General features: G+C 42.1%; 1 protein-coding gene across 4 annotated transcripts in view; it reads right to left on the bottom strand.

Annotated features, from left to right (window-relative positions):
- The window catches only part of LOC139547064 (dachshund homolog 1-like), a 272,848-nt gene that overhangs the window by 6,431 nt on the left and 240,932 nt on the right, over positions 1-25,485 (bottom strand). For all 4 annotated transcript variants that reach the window (XM_071356122.1, XM_071356123.1, XM_071356124.1 and 1 more), the window contains 4 exons: positions 17,923-18,068; positions 7,181-7,328; positions 6,291-6,434; positions 5,682-5,750 (listed from right to left, as the gene is read on the bottom strand). In XM_071356122.1, coding sequence (XP_071212223.1) covers positions 5,682-5,750; positions 6,291-6,434; positions 7,181-7,328; positions 17,923-18,068 — 507 coding nt within the window. The remainder of the gene's footprint in view (positions 1-5,681; positions 5,751-6,290; positions 6,435-7,180; positions 7,329-17,922; positions 18,069-25,485) is intronic.

Below are 25,485 nucleotides of genomic sequence, written 5' to 3'. Positions count from 1 at the left end.
CTCTCTACCGTCTGGGGGCTGCATCCCAAAAGGTACCCTATTCCCTACGTAGTGCACTACTTTTGACGAGGGCCCCATGCGCCATGGTCAAAATACAGTGCCATGTGGGATGCAGCCCCAGACGTTGGATAGTCTTCAGAAGTTATCACCACCCCCGCCGTCCTCCATGAGACCCCGCAAGGCAAACAAACAAGCCATTCAAATGCACATATTGTTACAGGGCTTATACATAAAATAAAGTGGATCTGAAGAGGTAAACAAACAAGTCATATACACTATGCACGTACTGTACACAGACACGCATACCTACCAGTCACTGAAATTGACTTATGCGTGCTGATAGTTTCAATGTAGTATTATATATCCTCTAATTGCACTTTAAACCTAGTTTACTGTAACATTCATTCAGATCCAGGCAGAGAAGCCTGTTCATAAAATTAATACTGTTAGTTAAGAAATTAAGAATTAAAATAGGCTTCTTCTATAGGAACAGGTCCTGGCTTTCGTTAACTTCTTTTGGGTAGGGGGCAGTATTTTCACGTCCGGATGAAAAGCATGCCCAGAGTAAACGGCCTGCTACAAAGCCATAAAAGCTAGAATATGCATATTATTAGTCGATTTGGATAGAAAACACTCTGAAGTTTCTAAAACTGTTTGAATGATGTTTGTGAGTATAACAGAAGTCATATGGCAGGCAAAAACCTGAGAAAAAATACAACCAGGAAGTGGGAAATCTGAGGTTGGTCGATTTTCAACTCAGCTCCTATTGAAGATACAGTGGGATATTGGTAATGTTGCCATATGGTAATAAGGTAATGTTGCCATACTTCCTAAGGCTTCCACTAGATGTCAGCAGTCTTTAGAACCTTGTCTGATGCTTCTACTGTGAAGTGGGGCCGAATGAGAGGGGAATGAGTCAGAGGTCTGCCAGCAGCCACGTGCTGACCATGCGCTGACCATGCACGTTCACATGAGAGGTAGCTCCTGTCCCATTTGCTTTTCTGAAGACAAAGGAATTCTCCGGTTGGAACATTATTATAGAATTATGTTAAAAACATCCTAAAGATTGATTCAAATCATTCGTTTGTCATGTTTTTACGGACTGTAATATAACTTTTTAAACTTTTCGTCCGTACTTTCCGCTGGACTTGAACGTGCGTCGTGAGTTTGGAAAGTGTACTGAACGCTAGAACAACAAGGAGGAATTTGGACATAAATGATGGACATTATCGAACAAAACAAACATTTATTGTGGAAATGGGATTCCTGGGAGTGCATTCTGATGAAGATCATCAAAGGTAAGTGAATGTTTATAATGTTATTTCTGACTTCTGTTGACTGCAAAATATGGCGGATATATTTGTGTCTTGATTGGGCTCTGAGCGCCGACTCAGATTATTGCATGGTTTGCTTTTTCCGTAAAGTTTTTTGAAATCTGACACAGCGGTTGCATTAAGGAGAAGTGCATCTAAAATTCCATGCATAACAGTTGTATCTTTTAGCAATGTTTATTATGTGTATTCCTGTAAATTGATGTGGCTCTCTGCAAAATCAAAGGATCTTTTTGTACTTCTGAACGTAACGCGCCAACGTAAACTCAGATTTTTGGATATAAATATGAACTTTACCGAACAAAACATACATGTCCTATGAGTGTCATCTGATGAAGTTCATCAAAGGTTAGTGATTCATTTTATCTATATTTCTGCTTTTTGTGAATCCTCTCTTTGGCTGGAAAAATGGCTGTGCTATTCTGTGAATAGGCACTCACCTAACATAATCGTTTGGTTTGCTTTCGTCGTAAAGCCTTTTTGAAATCCGACACTGTGGCTGGATTTACAACAAGTGTATCTTTAAAATGGTGTAAAATACATGTATGTTTGAGGAATTTTAATTATGGGATTTCTGTTGTTTTGAATTTGGCGCCCTGCAGTTTCACTGGCTGTTCAAGAGGTGGGATGCTACCGTCTCACGTACCCTAGAGAGGTTAATCAGCAAAAAAAACGAATAAATCAGTCAATAGTCATTCCGCTAATTGACTATGGCTATATCATCTATATCAGGTAGTCCCAAACTGGGGAAGGGTACCCCCAGGGGTAAGTGCAATGCCGTCGGGGTACGTTAAATAAAAATGTGATACACATTTTAAAAAACAAATGTATATTATATATATATATACACACTACCGTTCAAAAGTTTGGGGTCACTTAGAAATGTCCTTGTTTTTAAAAGAAAATCATTTTTTTGTCCATTAAAATAACATAAAATTGATCAGAAATACCGTGTAGACATTGTTAATGTTGTAAATGACTATTGTAGCTGGAAACGACTGATTTTTTATGAAATATCTACATAGGCGTACAGAGGCTCATTATCAGCAACCATCACTCCGGTGTTCCAATGGCATGTTGTGTTAGCTAATCCAAGTTTAAAAGGCTAATTGATCATCAGAAAACCCTTTGTAAATTTTGTTAGCACAGCTGAAAACTGTTGTGCTGATTTTTTGAATGGTAGTGTATATAGCTTTTTTATTTTAAAAATTCTTCACATTTTCAAACAGGAAATTTATATTTTCCAACGGGGCTATACATTTGGGTGAGTAGCCTCGTTTCACTGCCTTAAAAAAAAATTCAACCATCTAGTGTTCAGCGAAATAACAACACAATGTCAAATTCAGGTATCCTAGTCAAATAATTAACATCCAATCACATTAACCGTTACTCTCTCACGGTAAACCTTCACTCTTGCGTAGTAATTTAGAAACGAAACATGACAATTTGAAAAATAAGCCACAGAAGTTTTTAGAGCGAGAAAAAAGACGACTTTTGAGTAGTAAGACATGAATAAAAGCAAAAGGTTCCATTAATAAGAAGTGGTTAGAAGCATCTTATATGGTGAGCTACCGAGTGGCTAGGACAGGCAAGCCCCATACTATTGTGGAGGACTTAATTCTTCCTGCTGCTGCAGATATGGCTGGGACAATGCTGGGGGAAAAGGCCCAAAAACTTTACAGATAATGCCTTCATCAAACAACACTGTTTCACGATGCATCAGTGACATGTCAGGAGATGTTTTAAAACAATTACTGCTTCGCATACAAGCCAGTGAATTATATGCGTTACAGCTGGATGAGTCAACAGACGTGGCGGGCCTGGCACAGCTCCTGGTATAGGTCCGTTACGTTTATGGGGGGTCAATTAAGAAAGACATCCTCTTCGGCAAACCAGTGGAAAATATATTTTTAAAGCACTGGACAGGTTTGTGACATCAAATGGACTTTGGTGGTCAAGATGTGTTGGTATCTGTACTGATGGCACAAAAGCCATGACAAGGAGACATAGTGGAGTGGTAATGCGCGTGCAAGCAGTTGCTCCCAACGCCACTTGGGTACACTGCAGCATCCACCTAGAGGCTCTTGCTGCCAAGGGAATGCCTGACAGGTTGAAAGACATTTTGGATATGACAGTGAAAATGGTTCACTTTGTTAAAGCAAGGGCTCTGAACTCTTGTGTATTTTCTGCATTATGCAATGATATGGGCAGTGACCATGTAACGGTTTTACAACATACAGAAGTGCGCTGGTTATCAAGGGGCAAAGTATTGACCCGTTTTTTTGAATTGAGAGACGAGCTTAAAGTTTTCTTTACTTTACTTGCCATCATTTTTACTTGTCTGACCGCTTGCATGATGATGAGTTTCTCACACGACTGGCCTATCTGGGTGATGTTTTTTCTCGCCTGAATGATCTGAATCTAGGATTACGGGGACTCTCAGGAACTGTATTCAATGTGCGGGACAAAATTGAGGCTATGATTTTGAAGTTGGAGCTCTTTTCTGTCTGCATTAACAAGGACAACACACAGGTCTTTCCATCATTGTATGATTTTTTTGTGTGCAAATGAACTCAAGCTTACGGACAATGTCAAATGTGATATAGCGAAGCACCTGAGTGAGCTGGGTGCGCAATTATGCAGGTACTTTCACGAAACGGAAGACACAAACAACTGGATTCGTTATCCCTTTCATGCCCTGCCTCCAGTCCACTTACAAATATCTGAACAAGAGAGCCTCATCGAAATTGCAACAAGCAGTTCTGTGAAAATGTTATTTAATCAGAAGGCACTGCCCGATTTCTGGACAGGGCTGCGCTCTGAGTTTCTTGCCTTGGCAAATCGCTCTGTTAAGACACTGATGCCCTTTCCAACCACGTACCTATGTGAGAGTGGATTCTCGGCCCTCACTAGCATGAAGTTAGTGATTATAAAAAAGACTGAGACTCTCTCCAATACAACCCAACATTGCAGAGTTGTGTGTATCCTTTCAAGCACACCCTTCTCATTAACCTGTGGTGAGTTATTCACAATAACAAATTAGGTTTTATATGTAAGATGGCTAAATTAAGAGCAAAATTATTGATTATTATTATACACTGCTCAAAAAAATAAAGGGAACACTTAAAGAACACAATGTAACTCCAAGTCAATCACACTTCTGTGAAATCAAACTGTCCACTTAGGAAGCAACACTGATTGACAATAAATTTCACATGCTGTTGTGCAAATGGAATAGACAAAAGGTGGAAATTATAGGCAATTAGCAAGACACCCCCAATAAAGGAGTGATTCTGCAGGTGGTGACCACAGACCACTTCTCAGTTCCTATGCTTCCTGGCTGATGTTTTGGTCACTTTTGAATGCTGGCGGTGCTCTCACTCTAGTGGTAGCATGAGACGGAGTCTACAACCCACACAAGTGGCTCAGGTATTGCAGCTCATTCAGGATGGCATGTTTGAAGGGGTACGGGACTATAAAACTTTTGGGAACCACTGGTCTATATGAATGCAGCTGCCACTGTATTGAAGGCATTGGACACTTATCATAGCACATTGAGCTTTACTACGGGTGATAGGTTCATTACACATTTTGTATCAGAAAGTAGGCTGGCCCTCCTTGAAGTCTCGTTGATAGATGTATTTTTTGTATTTGCTTTTCATGTATTGTGTAAATTATGTGGGTGGGGTTAGCATGACTCCCTGCTTAAATAAAGGTAAGAACACACACACACACACACACACACACACACACACACACACACACACACACACACACACACACACACACACACACACACACACACACACACACACACACACACACACACACACACACACACACACACACACATCTTGTATCATTACCAGTATTAAAAGGTGCAGTCATTAACAATCTAAAACCATATCTCTCCTTTAACAACACTTATGACTTGTTATTTTTCTCCGGGTTACGCAAAAACCTCGCTGCTTGTTAAAATCTAAACAGTCAATCCAAACTGTTCATGGCACATGTGAGTGCCATACTTCCCTCCCTGTAATAAAATACTACTGTTATGTCTGTTGAAGGCCATGCAATCTTGACCCAGTGCTGTGCCCCAGATGGCATGCTGTTAGTTACAATAATGCTCAAATAGAGAAGGTGCGAGGGGGGAGGGGGGGGGGGGTACAGACAGACTAACAGATGGACAGACAGAGGAAGAATGATAAATAGAGAGATGAAGTGAGATAATGGCGAGAGAGGGTGAACGTGAGAGAGAGAGAGAGAGGGTGAAAGAGAGGGAGTGAAACAGGAAGACAGAGAGAGAGAGTGAGCAAGAGAGAGATTTATCTTCTCCTCAGGTTCATGTACCTTGTATTGTCCTCTCAGCATCTGTTCTTCCAGCACTGCGGTCACTCTCCGTCTCTGGGGTCAGTGAGTCTGGGAGAGCAGAGAGATATACCGGAACTGCTGTTAAACATCCTTCAAATGAAGCAGCTACACTAAAAGGTTTTCATTGAAAAACTCATTTGGCTATAAGTGAAAAACAACTGATACAATAACACGTTGGATGATTCAACAGTCAGATGCCCTGCTGCATCATGATTTAGCTTACTCCTACTTCCAAAATGTAAAGACAATAACTCAATAACACTATGTGAGTTGTTACCACAACACCGGGATTGAATGTAACTGCAAATACATGTTTTGTCTTTAGCTAAGGCTGATCCCCAAGTGGCAAATGTATTTGCTGCAAACAGTGAAGTACATGCAAAAAGCATATGAATACATTCACTTTTTTTGTTTGTTTTATTTCAGACACTATTTTTACTTCATTGCTGCTGTCTGTTTATTTTATCTCCTCCGTTCTTTTTTGTTTCACTGTAAAGTGTGTTGCGATTTTAAATGCACTTTAAATAAAGACTGCTACATTTTTTAAGTAGAGTGTAACATGAACATTTCATTAAAAACACAACTCACCATTGAGTGAGCGCAGGCCTTCTGAGGGCGAGGGCTGTTTGAGGGACTGCTCAGCCTGCTCCCTCCTCTTGGACTCGTACTCCAGAGCCTCCTGAAGTTTCCTCTTTGCCTTCTTCTCCTTCTTCAAGCGCTTCTGGATTATTGCTGCGGTGGAAAAGAAAGAAAAGGACAAATGTTTCAAATTTACTTTTATTTAACCCTTTTCTATCCAAGCATGTCAATTAGGAATAAATTGATATTTACAAAGACTTGGCAAGTGGCCATTGTGGTAAAAGACAAGGGAAACTTGACAAAACTACAGGGCAGAAACATGTGGCAAACAACAGAGTTGAAACTGAGTTTGAGGTAACATTTAAGCCAAATTTTTAACATGGGACGTTCACTCAAAATCATGAATTGATGTCAAAGGGAGATTGAGAACACTTAGGCTGGCTCGTGCTGGGAATTAGACTTTGCCTGAATTCTTAGCAAACTATATTGAATTCAAAGCTGCAAACTGCTAGAGAGACTTAGACAATTTTTTTATGTAATTGGATCATTAAATAATAGAGTATTTTATTCAACTTGTGTAGCGCTTTAAATAACACAAGTGTGTTAACTTAAGTGTTATTTGTGTCACTTTTGTTTAGAATGATGATGAATCATTCATGTCGATAATTCAATATGTGTATCCATAATTAGCTGATCTCTCGCGGTGGTGGGGGACAATACCAAGTGGTTCATTGGAAGCGGTTGCACAGAAACACACAGCAGTCTTCTCATGTATGTTTGACCACTTTCATTATTTAGACGTGTGTGTTAAAGTGTTGTAATGAGCTTTGGAGCATGCATACCTCTGTCAAACCAGACACACACACACACACACACACGCACCCTCTCTCAGTCCGTACCTCTGTTCTTCTGTTCGATAGCGAGCTGTTTCTCCAGGGTCTCCCGGAGCTCTCTTTCCCTGAACAGCTCCATCTTTAGCTCCGTCTTCTCCAGCTGCACCTGCTTCTCCTGGGCCCGCGCGTTGTCAATCGCAACCTTCAGCAGGCCCTGCACACATACACACACACCAGTTAGTACAAACACACACACACAGACATTTGCACAAACACAAACACAGACACACATGTAAGTACACACACATACACACACACACACACTAAGATATGTACGAGTACAAATACACACACGCAAACATGGACACACACACATGCACACACTCACACACACAATTTTAAATAGTGAAACCCTAAAAAAAGTTATCCTTTTAAAATAAAACTATACTAAATATATTCACGTCACCAAAAACGGATTAAAACACACTGTTTAGCAATGGTATACAATCGCCTCAACAACACCCTCTAAGGTAGCAAAGCTATTTTCTGTCCTCCTCTGGGTACATTGACAATTCAAAACCTAGGAGGTTCATGGTTCTCAACCCCTCAATAAACTTACACAGCAATTATGATGACTTCCGGAGGACTTCTTCCAACCTATCAGAGCTCTTGCTGTATGAACTAACATGTTGTCCACCCAATCAAAGGATCAAATTAATCTATTACTGAAAGCATAAGGTACAGCTAGCTAGCTCTGCAGTGCATCGAGTGTTGTGAGTAATTGACTCAAAGAGAAAGACAATAGGTTAAACAGTTTTGAACAAATACATATCTTCAAAAAATTAAGAAGAAGCAACAGAGAGAGCGAGAGCTAGTTTAATATTCGATAATTTTTTTTCTTCTTCTTAGTTTAACTTTCACCTACTTAGCTAATGCAGCAAATTTTGCCTAACGTTACTCAACAACCTGACTCAAAACAGAGAAGAATGCTATTCATGTTAGCTAGCTGGCTAAGGCTATCCGACTCTGCATCTCTTCCAAGTCAAGACAAGCCTATCAGTGTAACTGTTAAACAGCTTGCTGTACACTGTACTGCGTAACTGTACATATGGATTGTGGGTTTACTAATGCATTAGTTCTAGTTTGTTGACTATAACGTTAATATGGTGACAACGATGTAGGCTGTTAGCGGTTATGGTATTAAGGTTTGGCTAGGAGAGGTTTTTGTGCCTGGTCACAGACAGCTATTGTGTTGTGCACTGAAGTCCTCAAGCGAAGGAAAAAAAGTGAGAGCAAAAAAGCGCGTAGATGCGAGAATAAATTATCCAACAAGTACAGTGATGATGCTGTATGTGGCTGCTATGAAAGTGAACTGTGTGTGCGGCTAATCAGGGGTGTATTCATTCTGCCGATTCTGTTGCAAAACGTTTCTTAAACGGAAGCAAACGAAACGGGGAAGGACCTGCCTGAATTTGTCAAATAGAAATCAAATTTTCGTTGCAAAACGGAACTGTTTAGACTAATAATTACATTATTGAATGTCACCTTGATTACTCCTATGTGTCTCTCGACCTGTACACCTACGTTATAAACTTTAACTTGTAGGCTAGGTTGTAGCAACCTCATGATGGGTATAGAGAAAATTTGAGTATCATCTCGTAGCCTAAACCTATCGATGTTACATTGAGCTAGGTGAATGGAATATGAATGACAGTCATCCAATATGATGTAATAGAAATAAGGCCATGCTCACAAAAAAAACTATCGTTCTCCCTAATCTTAAACAGCACCGACTCATTAATATACACCACACACCTCACTATACACATCAATATCCACATCAATATCCACAGCAATACACACAAAAAAAACACGATCATAGAAAACAATCACGTTTTTCAGTAAAACGGTCCTCAATCAGCCTTTTGAATTGCCCTAAAAGGCACCGATTCATCCAACTTTAGAGAGCCTTGGAGATCATTCCACAAGCAAGGTGCAAAAAAACGAAAACAAGGGATCTCCCGAGTTAGCCACCCCGAAGACCGGGTGTGGTATTCCAAACATCCATAAGTTAACAATGAAGTATGGTAAGGTGGAAGTTTATGTAGGAGGGCTTTATAAACAAAAAGAGTGCAATGCATCCAATCTGACTTTGCTGAAAGCTACTTTGTTGAGGAGAAATGTACTTACTATGACTGTGACATGTGGTTTTGCCACCTAGCTATCTTAAGATGAATCCACTAACTGTAAGTCACTCCGGATAAGAGCGTCCTCTAAATGACTAAAATGTCAAATGTAAACGTGAATCGACGAGACTTCAGAGGGCCAGCCTACTTTCGGATACAGAATGCAGTGATTGCCCATACCTATCGCCCGTAATAAAGCATAGTGTGTTTTGAGTAGAGTAGAGAGTAGAGTTACTTTATTAATCTCAATTTGGGAAATTGTTTTATCACAGCATACATCATCAATGACTTACAGGAACAGGACACGCAACATTGACCAACATGATAAACAACAACAAATACGTTGTTATACATTGTTAAATAGGAAGACCTCATAAAAAACGTTGATCAATTACACTCGTTAAAACGCCTCATGGCTGTGGGTAAAAATGACCGTCTTAAACCTCTCTGTGGAACTTCTGGGCAGTAAGGAACCTGCTACTGAAGCTGCTCCTGTGTTGCACTAGAACGCTGTGGAGTGGGTGGGTGTCATTGTCCATGTGTGCTCTTCCTTGCAGCCTTTTATGAACATGACCTGCATTGATTCCAGGCTGCAGCCAATTGTAGCACTGGCTTTCTTGATTATTTAGTCAAGCTTGTTTAAGTCCTCCTTAGCTGAATTCCCTTTCCAGCACACAATAGCATAGATCACTACACTCACCAGGACACTGCTATAGAACATGCAAAGCCTTTGTAACATACATAAAAATATCTAAGCTTCCTTTAAAAGTAGTCTGGATTTGTATTTTTTGTAAACACTGTGAGAGTTCTCCTTCCAGTTAAGTTTGTTGTCTACTATTACACACGAGTCAACAGTTCAATTCTCATCACCATTAATTGAAATGTGATTAAAAACGTCTTTATTTTTTCTTAAACCTACCACTAGCTCCTTGGTCTTCAGTACATTCAGTTCCAAGTAATTGGCCTCACACCATTTCATAATGGACTCAGTCGTATCCCTGTGATGAGGATCGTCTCCTTTCATAACACAGCTTACTATAGAGGGTTTGCAGTTGCGTCACAAACCACCTAGCAACCACACCAGGTGCCATGTTGGATGACCAATCAGTCTGGTGGAAGTCATCCAATCGTCCACATGGCTGGCTGCGTTTTGCTATCACTGGAAACTTCTGTAAGATTGCCAATTATTTAGTTTCTCTAAGGACCCAGAAAACGGAGGCAGTGGGAGAACCTATTCAAGCAAGTAAATATATTTTGAAAATGATAGCTACAGGAACTTTATGTGCAGGTTAACTCAAATGAGCGGCTAACATAATGTTTGCTAGCTAGCTAACAGTAACTTTACATACCTATAGCTAGCCAAGTGAATTACATTTCTCCAGCTAGGTAACTTCATATTAGCTAGTTAGCTATCCTGATGTATTTATCATTGTAAATTAAAAACACAAACTTGAAATACATTTTGCAGCCAGGTAGCTAGCTAGCTAACAGCCATGGAAGAGGGTAAAAGGATTAGCTAGCAGTTCCAGCTGTCAGCAGATAGTACTTTAAACATGAATATGCTTTTAGGCCCAAGAAAACGATACATCTACATACACACAAAGCACACAAAAAAGAATAGGAGAATCACATATTAATGTACAAACAATTGTGCTGAAACTTTTATTTAAGACTCTTGATAAGTTTAAGCTCTATTTGATTGTCACTTTTTTTCAGGATATCAGCCATGTGAACCTATTTTGCAAATGATAATGGCATGCAAAGCCAACGCAGCTTAGGCCTACTGCAGTATGATGGCATTAGCCTTATGGGCATTTGCAATGCACCCCTTGACATTGTGCATCCGAAGGATAAAATAGCTTAACTCACACATTGTTTACATATTGTCGCCTTTATGTTCTCAATTTAAAAACGATACCAGTAGACAATGTATATGAGGCTAATACTTTACTCAATGTTGTACATGCCGTGTGCTGACATGAAACTGTTTGGAGCAAATCCAACCCTTGTAATCTAGGCGGTGAAATGTCTGGAAGCAGGAGATGATGGGATGCTTAGTTTAAAACACACACAAAACTATTACTACCACTACCAAGTTAAATGCCAGATACTTTTCTCCCATAAGGTCAGAGTGGCACTTGGAGGTGACACTGTGATAATGAAGATGGCTCGCCTAAGACTACCACAACAATTGCATTGTCTATGCTAAGAAGGTGTCGTACGTCAAGGTGTCGTGCGTCAACTGTAAGCCCTCTATAGCAGAGTCATGAGAGGATTTCTTTAATTAAGTGGCTCAGTTCATTGTTGTGTGTGAAGTCATGATAAACTATGACAAATTGCATCCAATGGCTTCAATATATAGGCAGCACCATTCATACTGTATATACCAGGGGTATTCAACTCTTACTCTCTTACTCTGCTGGTTTTATGTTCTACCTGATAATTAACTCTACACACCTGGTGTCCCAGGTTTAAATCAGTCCCTTATTAGAGGGGACCAATGAAAAAATGCAGTGGAACAGGCTTCGAGGTCCAGAGTTGAGTTTGAGAGATACACTGCAGGCCACAAATGCAATTACTCTAAAAAAACAGGAAATATTTTCTGTGCAAAATTTCCAAATTACATCAGCTTGACCATTTGAAAGAAAATAGAAAGCTTTGAAAATGACCCAACATGTTTCTGATAAGATTTCAAATCATTCCCATGGTGAATAGCTAGGCCCGCTACGCTAGGAAACCACACACTATTGAGAGACTTTGATAGTACCGGCCACAATTGATACGGTGAAAATAATGCGTGGGGAGGCAGAGGCACAAAAACTCACATCGATACCTTTGTCAGATAAACAAAGAATGCGTGTTATTGCTAGAGATCAAGAGGAAACTCTGCCTGAACGACTCAAAAACTCCCCAGTTTCTGCTCTCCAAATGGACGTTAGCTGTGAGGGCCAAGATACCCGTGCGTTAACTTTTCTTCGCTATAACATGTCAGGGGATGCTATTCACAAAGACATATTGTTCTGTCTCACAATTCCAGAGCATGAAATGACACAGTGTGCTGCGTGGCTTTATTGACAAGATTACAGATTCCATGAGATCGAATGGCGGGCTTTTGCTCCATCTATGGCGGAATGGCGGACAGGCTTCTGCACTCTAGTTATGAATGTGTTTCCCTCTGCCATGTGGACACATTGTATGATACACCGAGAACAACTGGTGTCAAAAGAGCTGAGATGTACTGCAGCAGGTAACTTTGATTATAAACCACATCCACTGCGCACACTCCTGTTTGCAAATGTGTGGCGATATGGGATCAGAGGAGGACAATGTTCTATTTCATAGTGAGGCTTGGTGGTTACCTAGGGGGAGTGTTGGAAAGATTTTTTCGCATTGAGAGAGTAACTGTTGTCATTCACAATGGATGTAAAAAAAAACAGACCTAGTTTATTTTCTGTGTGATGAAAAGAAAATGTTTCTCCTTGCCTATGTAACAGACATATTTGGGAAACTGAACGCAAGCATGCAGGGGAAATACAAAAACATACTATAGATGAGTGACCAAAGCAGTGGATTTAGAGGAAATAATTCTTATTGGAGAGAGTCTTTCAAAAGCACACCATAAGTGTCACGAGTGACCATTGCTCACCTCCAACGCTTGGAAGAGCACATTGGAACCTACTTCCCAATCCGTTTGACTGTGATCCCGGTCCAGTTGACAAGCCGGTAAGTGAAATCGAACAGCTGATCGAGCTGTCATGTGACTGAATGATGCAGACAATATCTTCACCGGTCACAACGGAGGAGTTTTGGCTCCTGGCTCAAAGGGAACACGTTGCCATCTCCCTCAGCATAAATGCCGCATTCAAAACAATCGGGAACTCAGAACGGGGAACACGGAAATCTCAGACTTCAGCGCTTTCAAGACAACTGCGAACTATGAAACAAAGGAGCTCTGACTGGGATTCTTCTTATTCTTTTTTTTCATCCAACTCAGAAGCATTGGAATACCGTGGGAAGCATTGAAGTCAACATGGGCCAGCATCCCTGTGCTTTTGACACCTTGTAGTCCATGCCCAGAATAATTAAGGCTGTTCTGAGGGCAAAAGGGGGCAATATTAGGAATGTATATTAGGAATGTACTCAATATTAGGAATGTAGTTTTTTTTACACTCAGTGTAGAGTATTCTTCTAAAGGTGACAAGTGTGTTGGATACTACTGCACTGTTAGAGCTAGGAACACAAGCATTTCGCTACACCTGCAATAACATCTGCTAAATATGTGTATGTGACCAATACAATTTGATTTGAAGGAGTGATTGAGATTTATCTGACCCCTCTTGATCATAGTGGTGAAATACAGGTGTACAGGGGAGGATCATGTTGAGGCCTTTTCTATCATCTTTCAATCTATACTCCTTTTTTGCCTCTTTGGCCCTCTATAAGGATTTATCCAACCTCTGACACTAAACCGAAGACGATTATGATAGGAAAGATACACAGTAAAATATCAATACAGCTAATCTCCCAAGAGAGACAGGTTGCCTCACACATGAACAATGTTCCAGCATACATGTCCAGCATACCCCCCCCCTTAGAGTTAGATGCACTATTGTAAAGTGGTTGTTCCACTGGACATCATAAGGTGAATGCACCAACTTGTAAGTCGCTCTGGATAAGAGCGTCTGCTAAATGACTTAAATGTAAATGTAAATGTAATGTCCAGTTGGTAGTAGGAAATGGACTCACAGGAAATCCGTCCAGAGCCTTATCGGTTGGGCCCGGGTGTAAACGTTCCCACCGGATACAAAATTGGTAGCTCGCTAGATAGAGAGCTCTGAGGATATTTTCAACGAGCGTGTTTTGCACGTGAGTAGTTTGCATGCACCATGATTTCTAACGTTAGCCTTCCACCACTGACTGGCTGTGGCTATAATTAGTCTAGCTATCTGCGTCTGCATCGGGTCCGCCTCTGACATGTTTCCGAGGTGATTCTTTTTCAAGAGCACTATTCCTGCTCACATTTTAAGCCCCACCTACTCAATCTCGTGATTTGTTGGGAGAGATGAAGAGCAAAACTCCCCATCTTTCTCAGACCTATTACTGTTGCTCTAGGTCTGGGATTTCCGAGACTAACTATCTCTGAATGATCACCACTAATATACAAACATCTTTCTCAGACCTATTACTGTTGCTCTAGGTCTGGGATTTCCGAGACTAACTATCTCTGAATGATCACCACTAATATACAAACATCTTTCTCAGACCTATTACTGTTGCTCTAGGTCTGGGATTCCCGAGACTAACTATCTCTGAATGATCACCAATGATATACCAGCATCTTTCTCAGGCTTTTACAGCCATGCTACTCCTACTGTACAAGGACTACTCATTATTATAGTCTCCATTCTGTGCAGCGTCCGTTTTTACAACAATTACTCTCCAAATGCAGTGGGCTATAGCTTACTAATTGTTGGTTCCCGTGACCCCAATTTAGACTAAGTTGCTTTATCTCAATTTTCTGCTCCGTTTCATTTTGTTGATTTGTATATTACTATTAAACGCCAAGATCGTTATCAGAGATGACTTACTCGAGTATCGGAGCTGTGTGTCTGTGCGTGTGTGTCGGAACTGTGTGTGGTTTTCTAATTAACGCGTAGATCAAAGGGATAACCTTGGAGGACACTGTGCTCTGATGTCCACGTATTGGAGTATTGGAGCAGCGAGCAGGGCAGTGCGGTATCCACATCATTACACTCTGATATAGAACACCAAGACATTTATCTCTCTGACTGCTAGTGCTGAGCGATTAAACGAAATGTCGGTTTTTAAACAACTAATTGACCGACGTTTCCAAAAGTTTCCAAAAGGCCAATATTCTCCATAAAGTACCAGTCAAAAGTTTGGACACACCTACTCATTCAAGGGTTTTTCTTTATTTTTACTATTTTCTACATAGCAGAATAATAGTGAAGACATCAGAACTATGAAAAAACACATATGGAATCATGTAGTAACCATTTTTTTTTTAAACAAATCAAAATATATTTTAAAGTAGCCACCAATTGCCTCGATGACAGCTTTGCACACTCTTGGCATTCTCTCAAACAGCTTCACCTGGAATGCTTTTCAAACAGTCTTGAAGGAGTTTCCACATATGCTGGGCACATATGCTGGGCGCTTTTCCTTCACTCTGCTGTCCAACTCATTCAAAACCATCTCAATTGGGTTGAGGTCGGGGGATTGTGGAGGCCAGGTCATCTGATGCAGCACTCCATCACTCTTCTTCTTGGTCAAATAGCCCTTACACAGCCTGGAGGTGTGTTGGGTCATTGTCCTGTTGAAAAACAAATTATAGTCCCACTAAGCGCAAACCAAATGTGATGACGTATCGCTGCAGAATGCTGTGGTAGCCATGCTGGTTAAGTGTGCCTTGAATAAATCACAGACCGCGTCACCAGCAAAGCACACCCATACTATCCCACCTTCTCCTCCATGCTTCACGGTGGGAACCACACATCATCCGTCCACCTACGCTGAGTCTCGCAAACCAAAAATCGCACATTTGACCTCATCAGACCAAAGGACAGATTCCCACCAGTCTAATGTCCATTGCTCGTGTTTATTGGCCCAAGCAAGTCCCTTCTTCTTATTGGTGTCCTTTAGTAGTGGTTTCTTAGCAGAAATTCGACCATGAAGGCCTGATTCACACAGTCTCCTCTGAACAGTTGATGTTGAGATGTGTCTGTTACTTGAACTCTGAAGCATTTATTTGGCTGCAATTTCTGAGGCTGGTAACTCTAATGAACTTACCCTCTGCAGCAGAGGTAACTCTGGGTCTTCCTTTCCTGTGGCAGTCCTCATGAGAAACAGTATCATCATAGCACTTGATGGTTTTTGCGACTGCACTTGAAGAAACGTTAAAAGTTCTGGAAATGTTCCGCATTGACTGACCTTCATTTCTTAAAGAAATTATGGACTGTCGTTTCTCTTTGTTTATTTGAGCTGTTCTTGCCATAATATGGACTTGGTCTTTTACCAAATAGTGCTATCTTCTGTATAACACCCCTGCCTTGTCACAACACAACTGATTGGCTCAAACGCATTAAGAAGGAAAGGAATTCCACAAATTAACTTTTAACAAGGCACTCCTGCTAATTGAAATGCATTCCAGTTGACTACTTCATGAAGCTGGTTGTGCCCTTGTGATTCCATATGTTTTACTTTATAGTTTTGATATCTTCACAATTTTTCTACAATGTAGAAAATAGTACAAATAAAGAAAAACCCTTAAATGAGTAGGTTTGTCCAGCCTTTTGACTGGTACTGTAGTTTAGCGCAGAAAACATGATCATTAACTACAATGACCATAATCCATAACACGCCAGCCTACTTGTCCGGGTCTCCGTGGAGTAGCCACGGACACGGAGAGTAAAGAACACGCGATCGAGAGGGATAGAAAGCAGTTGCTTCGCGAAGTAGCTCTACCTTAAAATACATGATCGAAATGATTGCTAGTTTGTATTCAGCAGTCATAAAAATACGCCTTATTTTGAACTACTCAAATAGGGATTTTGTCAGATAGCAGCAGCAGCTCTATAGAGATGAGATGATGACTTGGAATGAAATAATGAAGTCATCAAATAAAACAACAAATATTTGATTTCATTGTTTTTATTCTATGTTGTTACAGTATTCCACCCACATAATGCATAGTGCATGTAATGTAAAAAAAAAAAATAAGAATTGAAACCGAATTAGAAAAAACATATTATTTTTTTTAAATAATTGAACCGAAACAGAACCGACCTCAAAAACCACTAATGGCGCAGCACTACTGACTGCAGGGTTCCTATCCATAAAGTGTCTCAGAGCATGAGCTCTGACCTACGCTCAGTTTTACCATTCAGATCACAATGAATACAATTATTATGGAATGGATTCTAGATCAGAACTTCCATCCTGAGATGCTTTGTGAATTCTGGCCCTAGTCTTTACAGTTGCAGGCTAAATGGCACTCAGACAACCGGCTATACTAACTGATGTTTTCTTTACTCTATTGCATATTAGCTAGGATATTTTCTATTGATTCTCTGTAGACTATTGCTGAGGCCTACCTGTATAGTATTGCTAAGGTTTACATGTATAGTATTGCTAAAGTCTACCTGTATAGAGTATTAGTTAGGCTTACCTGTATATCGTATTGCTAAGGCATACCTGTAGAGTATTGCTAAGGCCTACTAGTAGAGTATTGCTAATGCTTACCTGTAGAGTATTGGTAAGGCCTGCCTGTATAGTATTGGTAAGGTGTACCTGCATAGTATTGCTAAGGCCTACCTGTATTGAGCATTTGTAAGTCATACTTGTATTGTGAGGAGTATATTACTAAGGTGAATGTGAGGCCACTGTACCTGTGTGTTGTTAGTGAGAACAGTCTATATTGGTCTGACCTACATGCACTGTATATACCCTGTCAATGAATAAGGCCTGTAGCATACCTGTATGTTAGTGAGAAGAGTCTCTCTTAGTCAGACCAACTGTACCTGTATGTTAGTGAGAGTCTCTAATGGTCAGACCTAAGTGCATGTTAGTGAGGAGCACCTGTATTGGTCAGACCCACTGTACCTGTATGTTAGTGAGAAGAGTCTCTATTGATGACAGGCCGTCTGGGAACAGGAATGGCGAAGGGAAGCCAGGTGGTAGACCTTGTCCAGTCAACGACAGCCTCTCGTAGCTGTCTCTCGCAGTCGGGGTGCACATTGGATTGTCCTCTAGAATTAGCCCCAAAACAAGAATACAGAACAAGTCAGGACAAGTAGCCTGCTGTCTATTCAAACAGAAGATGAACTCTTATTCGTTCACAACAGGGTTTATATGGGTAGTGAACTCTACGATTCAGGCAATCAGAGCTCTCAGGTCCACTCTGATAGACAATCCAGTCCAGGGGTGAATCTCAAAAGTATCTCTTTAAATCTGCTCCTCCTTCTTAAATCGCAAGGAGAAGATCCGAGGTTCCTTCATCTCCAATGTCTTCTGAAAATTACGCAAGGAGAGAGGTCACAAGGGATCACAGAAAGACCATTGAAATTCACTCCGGTCCTCATTGACCACACTGTCTCTCTCAGGCTCTAAGCCAACATCCATCCAGGACATAAATGCAGCTTTTCCCAGTGAATGGATGTAATCATGTGCATTCCCAAATGAGAAGAAGCAGGCCTACAGAGCTCCATTACCTCGGATGGTTCAGCTTCCTTTGTGTACGCACGCGCGGGTGCCTGTCAAACCTATAGGATGGCATCATCCACCATTTGTTTATGTCTGAAAAGCCTTTAGTCAACCACTAACAATACACACACACAAACACACCACACAAAAAACACACACACGTACAAACACACACACACACACACACACACACACACACACACACACACACACACACACACACACACACACACACACACACACACACACACACACACACACACACACACACACACACACACACACACACACACACACACACACACCTCAAAATTATATATTATGTGCCATCAATTCCTTAACTCAATTTTTTATCAAAACCACTTTGATTCTTTTAACACTGCACTCTGGCTGTGCTCTGTGCAGGTTCCCTCTCTTCCCTCTCATCCACTATTCATACATGTTTATGTGTCAGAGTGATCCTGCACAAACACAGGCAAGCTCTCTCTCTCTCTCCTCCTCCTCTCTCTTTTTCCCTCCTCACAGTCTGTCCTATCTCTCTCGCGCTTTCTCTCTCTTCCTCCTCAGTCTCTCTCTCCTCTCTCTCTCTCTCTCTCCCTCCTTCCTCTCTCCCTCCTCACAGTCTCTATCTCTTTCTCTCTCTCCTCCTATCAATATTCAGCCAAGTGGTAGGAACAGCTGGTCGGCCATTAATTAGTTTAAAGTACTTATTTCACCCATCTTCAGAGCAGATATTGCCAAAACATTGGAGATTATTTTGAACATCTGCAAATGCCCTGGAAACATGGACTCACTGGCAGGCAGTGGATTGTTAGAGTGCTAGGATCCACAGTTTTTAATTTGGAAGAATCCATTTTCTTTTTTGGGGGGGAGAGGGAAAAAGAGAGTGAAGTATGCAATGTTGGTCAGTGGGGGGTGTCAACAACATTTCTCTTCTTTTTTTACTCTCTTTTTGTATCTTTTCATTCCCGTTGATTCATTTGAATGGATGGATGTAGACTTTTGGAACGGCGACTGACTGAAGCGGACTTGAGGAGAGAACTCCCGAGTTTAACATTGTTTTTATGACTAAATACGCCATTAAATAACCATTTTACTGCATATTGCAGATTTACTAAGTTAAAATGGTAGATTCTAAATGATGTCTGGATAAAAATAAAGTGAAGGGGAAACCAGGAACTTTAGCAAACAACTCCCTGCAAAATCAGCCAATGATGGCGGCAACGACTGCCACCAGCGAAGACAACTTGACCATCTCCTCCCTGGTGGCCGAATTGGAGAAGAACCGCGCTGCCCTCAGCTGAGATGGCACCCTGCTAACAATGTCCCTCTCGCCCATATAATCATCGCTGGACGTGATTCGTCTGACAGTGGAATCACATGGCCTTCGTCTGACTGACATAAAGACGGCTCTTTCTGACCATAGTGACACTCCCATCACGAAAGACAAAATGGACGACCTCGAAAATCGCTCTCAATAACTTGTGAGTGGTAGGACTCCCTGAGGGCTGTGAGGGAGCGCTTTGCAAGAGATTTCATGTCAAAGTTCATTTTGGAAATATTGGGCGATGATATGTTCGCAGCTCCGCCAGAGCTGGTCGGAGTGCACCGCACACAGAGAGAGAGGCCGGCGAAGGGTGAGTGACCACGTCCAATGCTAATGATATTTCTCCACTACCAGGAGAAGGGACAGGTGCTGGAGTTAGCAAGGAACTTTTCTATCAGGGAAATAAAATGTTCCTATTCCAGGACCTGAGTACTCAACTCATCAAGAAACGTGCCACTTTCAAGTCAATGAAATGAAAGTTGTAACAGGGGGGCATCAAGTTTACTACACTCCGCCTTTCTACACTCCGCCATCTGGCAGAGCTGCGTTTTTACTACCAGGACATGGAGCGCAAGTTCAACACAGCAGCAGAGGCTGAGTCCTTTTACAACCAGCATCGGTTCAGCTGAGTGACATGTGAACTATCCCACTATGCGCACCCCAAAGTGGAATATATCAGACAATATGTGCAGTACACTGGATTATTTTGTACACACCCTATTTACTTTTTTTACCCCCTTTTTCTCCCCAATTTCATGATATGCAATTGCGATCTTGGTCTCATCGCTGCAACTCCACAACGGGCTCGGGAGAGGAGAAGGTGGAGTCATGCGTCCTCTGAAACATGACCCGCCTAACCGCGCTCCTTAACATCCGCCAGCTTAACCCGGAAGCTGCACCAATGTGTCGGAGGAAACACCGTTCAACTGGCGACCGGGGTTAGCTCGCAGGCACCCGGCCCGCCTCAAGGAGCTGCTAAGGTCGCGATGAGCCAAGTAAAGCCCCCCCCCCGGCTAAACCCTCACAACGCTGGGCCAATTGTGCGGTGTCCGATGGGACTCCCGACCATGGCCGGTTGTGGCACAGCCCGGGAATGAACCCGAGTCTGTAGTAATGCCTCTAGCACTTAGACCGCTGCGCCACTCGGGAGGACAAACCACGCTTCTTAAAACCCACCCACTTAAGCCGGAAGCTAGCCATACCAATGTGTTGGAGAAAACACTGTTCAACTGACGACCAGAGTAAGCCTGCAGGCGCCCAGCCTACCACAAGGAGTCGCTGGAGTGTGATGAGCCAAATAAAGCCCCACTGGCCAAACCCTCCCCTAACCCAGGTGACGCTGGTCCAATTGTGCACCGCCCTATGGGACCCCAGGTCACGGCCGGATCGAACCCGGGTCTGTAGTGACGTCTCAAGCACTGCGATGCAGTGCCTTAGACCGCTGTGCCACTCGGGATGCCCTCCTACTGACTTTTTAAATAGCCAACTGGCTGGACACATGAAACTCTGGTTTTGCGGTGGTTAAACAGGTGACACTTATTTACTTATTTTCTACGGTAGTATAACTGTGTTCCCCACGCATATGGAGTTGGAATTTTAACGTCACGCGAGCCTTACCGTGGGATCATATCGACTACATTAAAGACCATATTGACAGTGTACATAACGTTTCATTCCTGTTTCATTTGGCACCAACTTGATGGATTGCCAAGGACTGAGAAACGATGTCATCTCTTTTCTCTTCATTTCTGTCTGATCATTCCACTCACTCAAGAAAGGATCGCTTGCGTGAGTTCCCAGCTAAAGTAAAGTGTAGCCAACATTTATGTTACATCCATTAAAATGTTTACTTACACTATGGGAACATTTTCCTTTACCTGTTTTGATGTCGCTTGGTTGGCTAATGAATGTAACTATCCTACCTGTTTAACCATTAACCTTTGAGTTCTGCTGTGTTTTCAGTTTTGTTTCTTTTGGGGGAAGTGTAAGTAACCTGTGACTGTATTCTCTGCATTGACACGTGAGCTAAACAGCATGGCCCAAACACAAACATAAGCAGGTCGCTTTCCCGCATCGTGTTCTGATTTGATTTTCATTCACAGCCACTGGCGGGCCAATGCCCAGGAACCTATCCCCGCCTCTTCTAGCTTCTATGGGCTCTGTATGTGGGTGTGTGCGCGAGCTGTCTTTGCAATTCTCCTACAATCTACAGTATGAGGGTTGTATCTACGATCAATCTTTTAAACCCTCTTCACGTTTACTCGTTGAAGAGTCTGAAAGCAGATTTTATATTTTTTCAAGAGACACATTTACATAATACGTACCAGCATAGATTTTCTAGGCCATGGCTTGTGCACATTTTTTAAAATCTAAATGTAACACTAGAATGAGAGGTGCAGCGATACTCATAAGGACTTCAACATAGATCCTCTATTATACCAATGGCCGCTACGTAATAGTAACTGGCGCAGTTTGGCGAACCCCAGTTGTTCTTGTATGTGTGTACTCCCCAAAATGGGATTAAATCAACGTCATGAAGAAACTCTTCTCCTCACTCTCCAATTTAAACACACAGTATTTTATATTTGGGGGTGACATAAACTGTGTCCCCAGGGTCAGATGGCGACCCGAATAATTTTTAAAGAATTTTTCGGAACAACTAACTCATCTGCTATTAGACATTTTTGAGGACTCACTCCAGCAAGGTACACTACCTCGTACTCTTACTCAGGCTTCCATCTCCAACATTGAAGAAAAACAAAGATCCAACCAACTGCTCTTCATTTCAACCGATCTCTCTCCTTAACACGGATGTAAAAAGTCTGGCAAAAGGTGCTTGCTTGTAGATGAGAGATTGTCCTACCCACTGTGATATCAGAGGACCAAACAAGGTTTATAAGGACCGTTATTCCTTCTGAAATATTCAAAGACTTCTTAGTATCATTCGCTCTCCAGCTTCTCCAAACAAATCTGAAGTGGTAGATTCTCTTGATGCGAGAATGCCTTTGATAGAGTAGAATGGTAATTTCTGTTCTTTACAATTTAAAATGGCTTTGGGGATACATTTACATCCTGGATATGGCTACTCTACACCTCTCCCCAGGCACGTACGTGTATACACAATCTCTTTTCGCTCCAAATTTCCCCCTTAACCCATGGCACACATCAGGGATGCTCAATTTCGCCCCTCCTCTTTGCTCTTGCTATTGAACCTTTGTCAATTGCATTAAAGAACAGTCCGCTATTTTCAGGTATTAGGACAGGGGATTAGGACCACAGAGTGTCACTTTACGCCGATGATTTGCTCCTCTTTGTTTCGGACCCTATACTTTGTATCTTATCTATTTTAAAAGATTTTGGAACTTTTTCAGGGTACAAACTGAATTTAGGGAGAAGTTCATGCTTAACTATTAATCAATTGGCTATGGGTATAACACAATCTCTGCTGCCCTTCGACTTATCTAAAGCAGGGTTTAGGTGCCTGGGAATTAATATCACCTGATCCCTTCACTCACTGTTAGAGCAGGACTTCTCTACTCTTACAGCAAAGCTGAAAAATGACCCTACAGAGGGGGTGGCTTATCCCTCTCTGTGGCTGGTAGGGTGCAGTCACTGAAAATGACTATATTACCCAGATAGCTATACTTATTCCAGTGTCTACCCAAGTCATTTTTCAGTGAGATAGATACTATGATATCCTCATTCATTTGGGGCAAACCACCAATAATTAATAAAACCCTATTGAAAAGATGGAGATCACACAGTGGACATACTATTACTGGGCAGTCCATTTACACAAAATTTCTCTGTGGTTCTGCAATTCAGGGAGTAGTTGGTGCCAACTGGAGGCTTAATCCTGTTGCTCATCCTCCCTTCAAGCCCCGGTTTGTGGCAATCTTCCACTTTTACTCTTTTCCAATCAGACTTTTTATTTTATTTAACCCTTATTTTATCAGGTAAGTTGACTGAGAACACATTCTCATTTACAGCAACGACATGGGGAATAGTTTCAGGGGAGATTGGCTCATTGCCAATTGGAAGCTGGGGATGATTAGGTGACCGTGATGGCATGAGGGCCAGATTGGGTATTTAGCCAGGACACCAGGGTTAACACCCCTAGTCTTACAATAAGTGCAATGGGATCTTTAGTGACCACAGAGAGTCAGGACACCCGTTTAATGTCCCATCCGAATGACAGCACCCTACACAGGGCAATCACTGCCCTGGGGTATTGGGATATTGTTTTTAGACCAGAGGAAAGGGAGCCTCCTACTGGCCCTCCAACATCACTTCCAGCAGCATTTGGGTCTCCCATCCAGGGACCAACCAGGACCAACCCTGCTTAGCTTCAGAAGCAAGCAAGCAGGATAAAGGGTGATATGCTGCTGGCCCACTATTGAAATCTGGCTACAAAACGTCATTTGAAATGGACCCTACTCTCCCTATCAGCACCCACTTGTAATAATCATTTATTTGCACCTGTCAATTTCTTTTTACATTTTTATTTTTATTTGTGTACTTTTTACCGCTTTTTCTCCCAGATCAAACCCAGATCTGTAGTGCCGCCTCTAGCACTGATCAGTGCCTTAGACCGTTGCGCCACATGGGAGGCCCGCACCCGCCAAACTTGACTCAGGGTTAATATCTTGGAATAGGAAAGGTCTGACATTTTTGAAAGAGTTGAACGTTAATGGTAACTTTGCCAGTTTTAATGAGCTATATAACACTTTCAATCTGCAGCAATCTTATTTATTTAGATATTTTCCAGTTTGTCACTTTGTTCAATCCCACTCTTCTACATTCCCAAGACTTCTGCCGGCGTATGGTATTGACTGTTTTGCCTGATGTGGCCAAAGTGTCACGTATAATGTCTTTATTTGCTTTATTTGCTAAGTCAAACGACACCGCTGGTTCTGCTCACACTGCCCTACCCTGTGCTTTGACCTCTTTCTCCCCTCTCTCTCCAGATGAAATCTCGCGTCTTGTGACGGCCGGCCGCCCAACAACCTGCCCGCTTGACCCTATCCCCTCCTCTCTTCTCCAGACCATTTCCGGAGACCTTCTCCCTTACCTCACCTCGCTCATCAACTCATCCTTGACCGCTGGCTACGTCCCTTCCGTCTTCAAGAGAGCGAGAGTTGCACCCCTTCTGAAAAAACCTACACTCGATCCCTCCGATGTCAACAACTACAGACCAGTATCCCTTCTTTCTTTTCTCCGGCGCGGCCCACGCTTGGATTGCGTCCTACCTGACAGGTCGCTCCTACCAGGTGGCGTGGCGAGAATCTGTCTCCGCACCACGTGCTCTCACCACTGGTGTCCCCCAGGGCTCTGTTCTAGGCCCTCTCCTATTCTCGCTATACACCAAGTCACTTGGCTCTGTCATATCCTCACATGGTCTCTCCAATCATTGCTATGCAGACGACACACAATTAATCTTCTCCTTTCCCCCTTCTGATAACCAGGTGGCGAATCGCATCTCTGCATGTCTGGCAGACATATCAGTGTGGATGACGGATCACCACCTCAAGCTGAACCTCGGCAAGACAGAGCTGCTCTTCCTCCCGGGGAAGGACTGCCCGTTCCATGATCTCGCCATCACGGTTGACAACTCCATTGTGTCCTCCTCCCAGAGT

This window comes from Salvelinus alpinus, chromosome 20 (assembly GCF_045679555.1).
Source record: "Salvelinus alpinus chromosome 20, SLU_Salpinus.1, whole genome shotgun sequence".
NCBI classification, from domain to species: domain Eukaryota; kingdom Metazoa; phylum Chordata; class Actinopteri; order Salmoniformes; family Salmonidae; genus Salvelinus; species Salvelinus alpinus.
The sequence above is the reverse complement of the archived record's forward strand: the minus strand, read 5'-3'. Positions and strand labels throughout refer to the sequence as shown.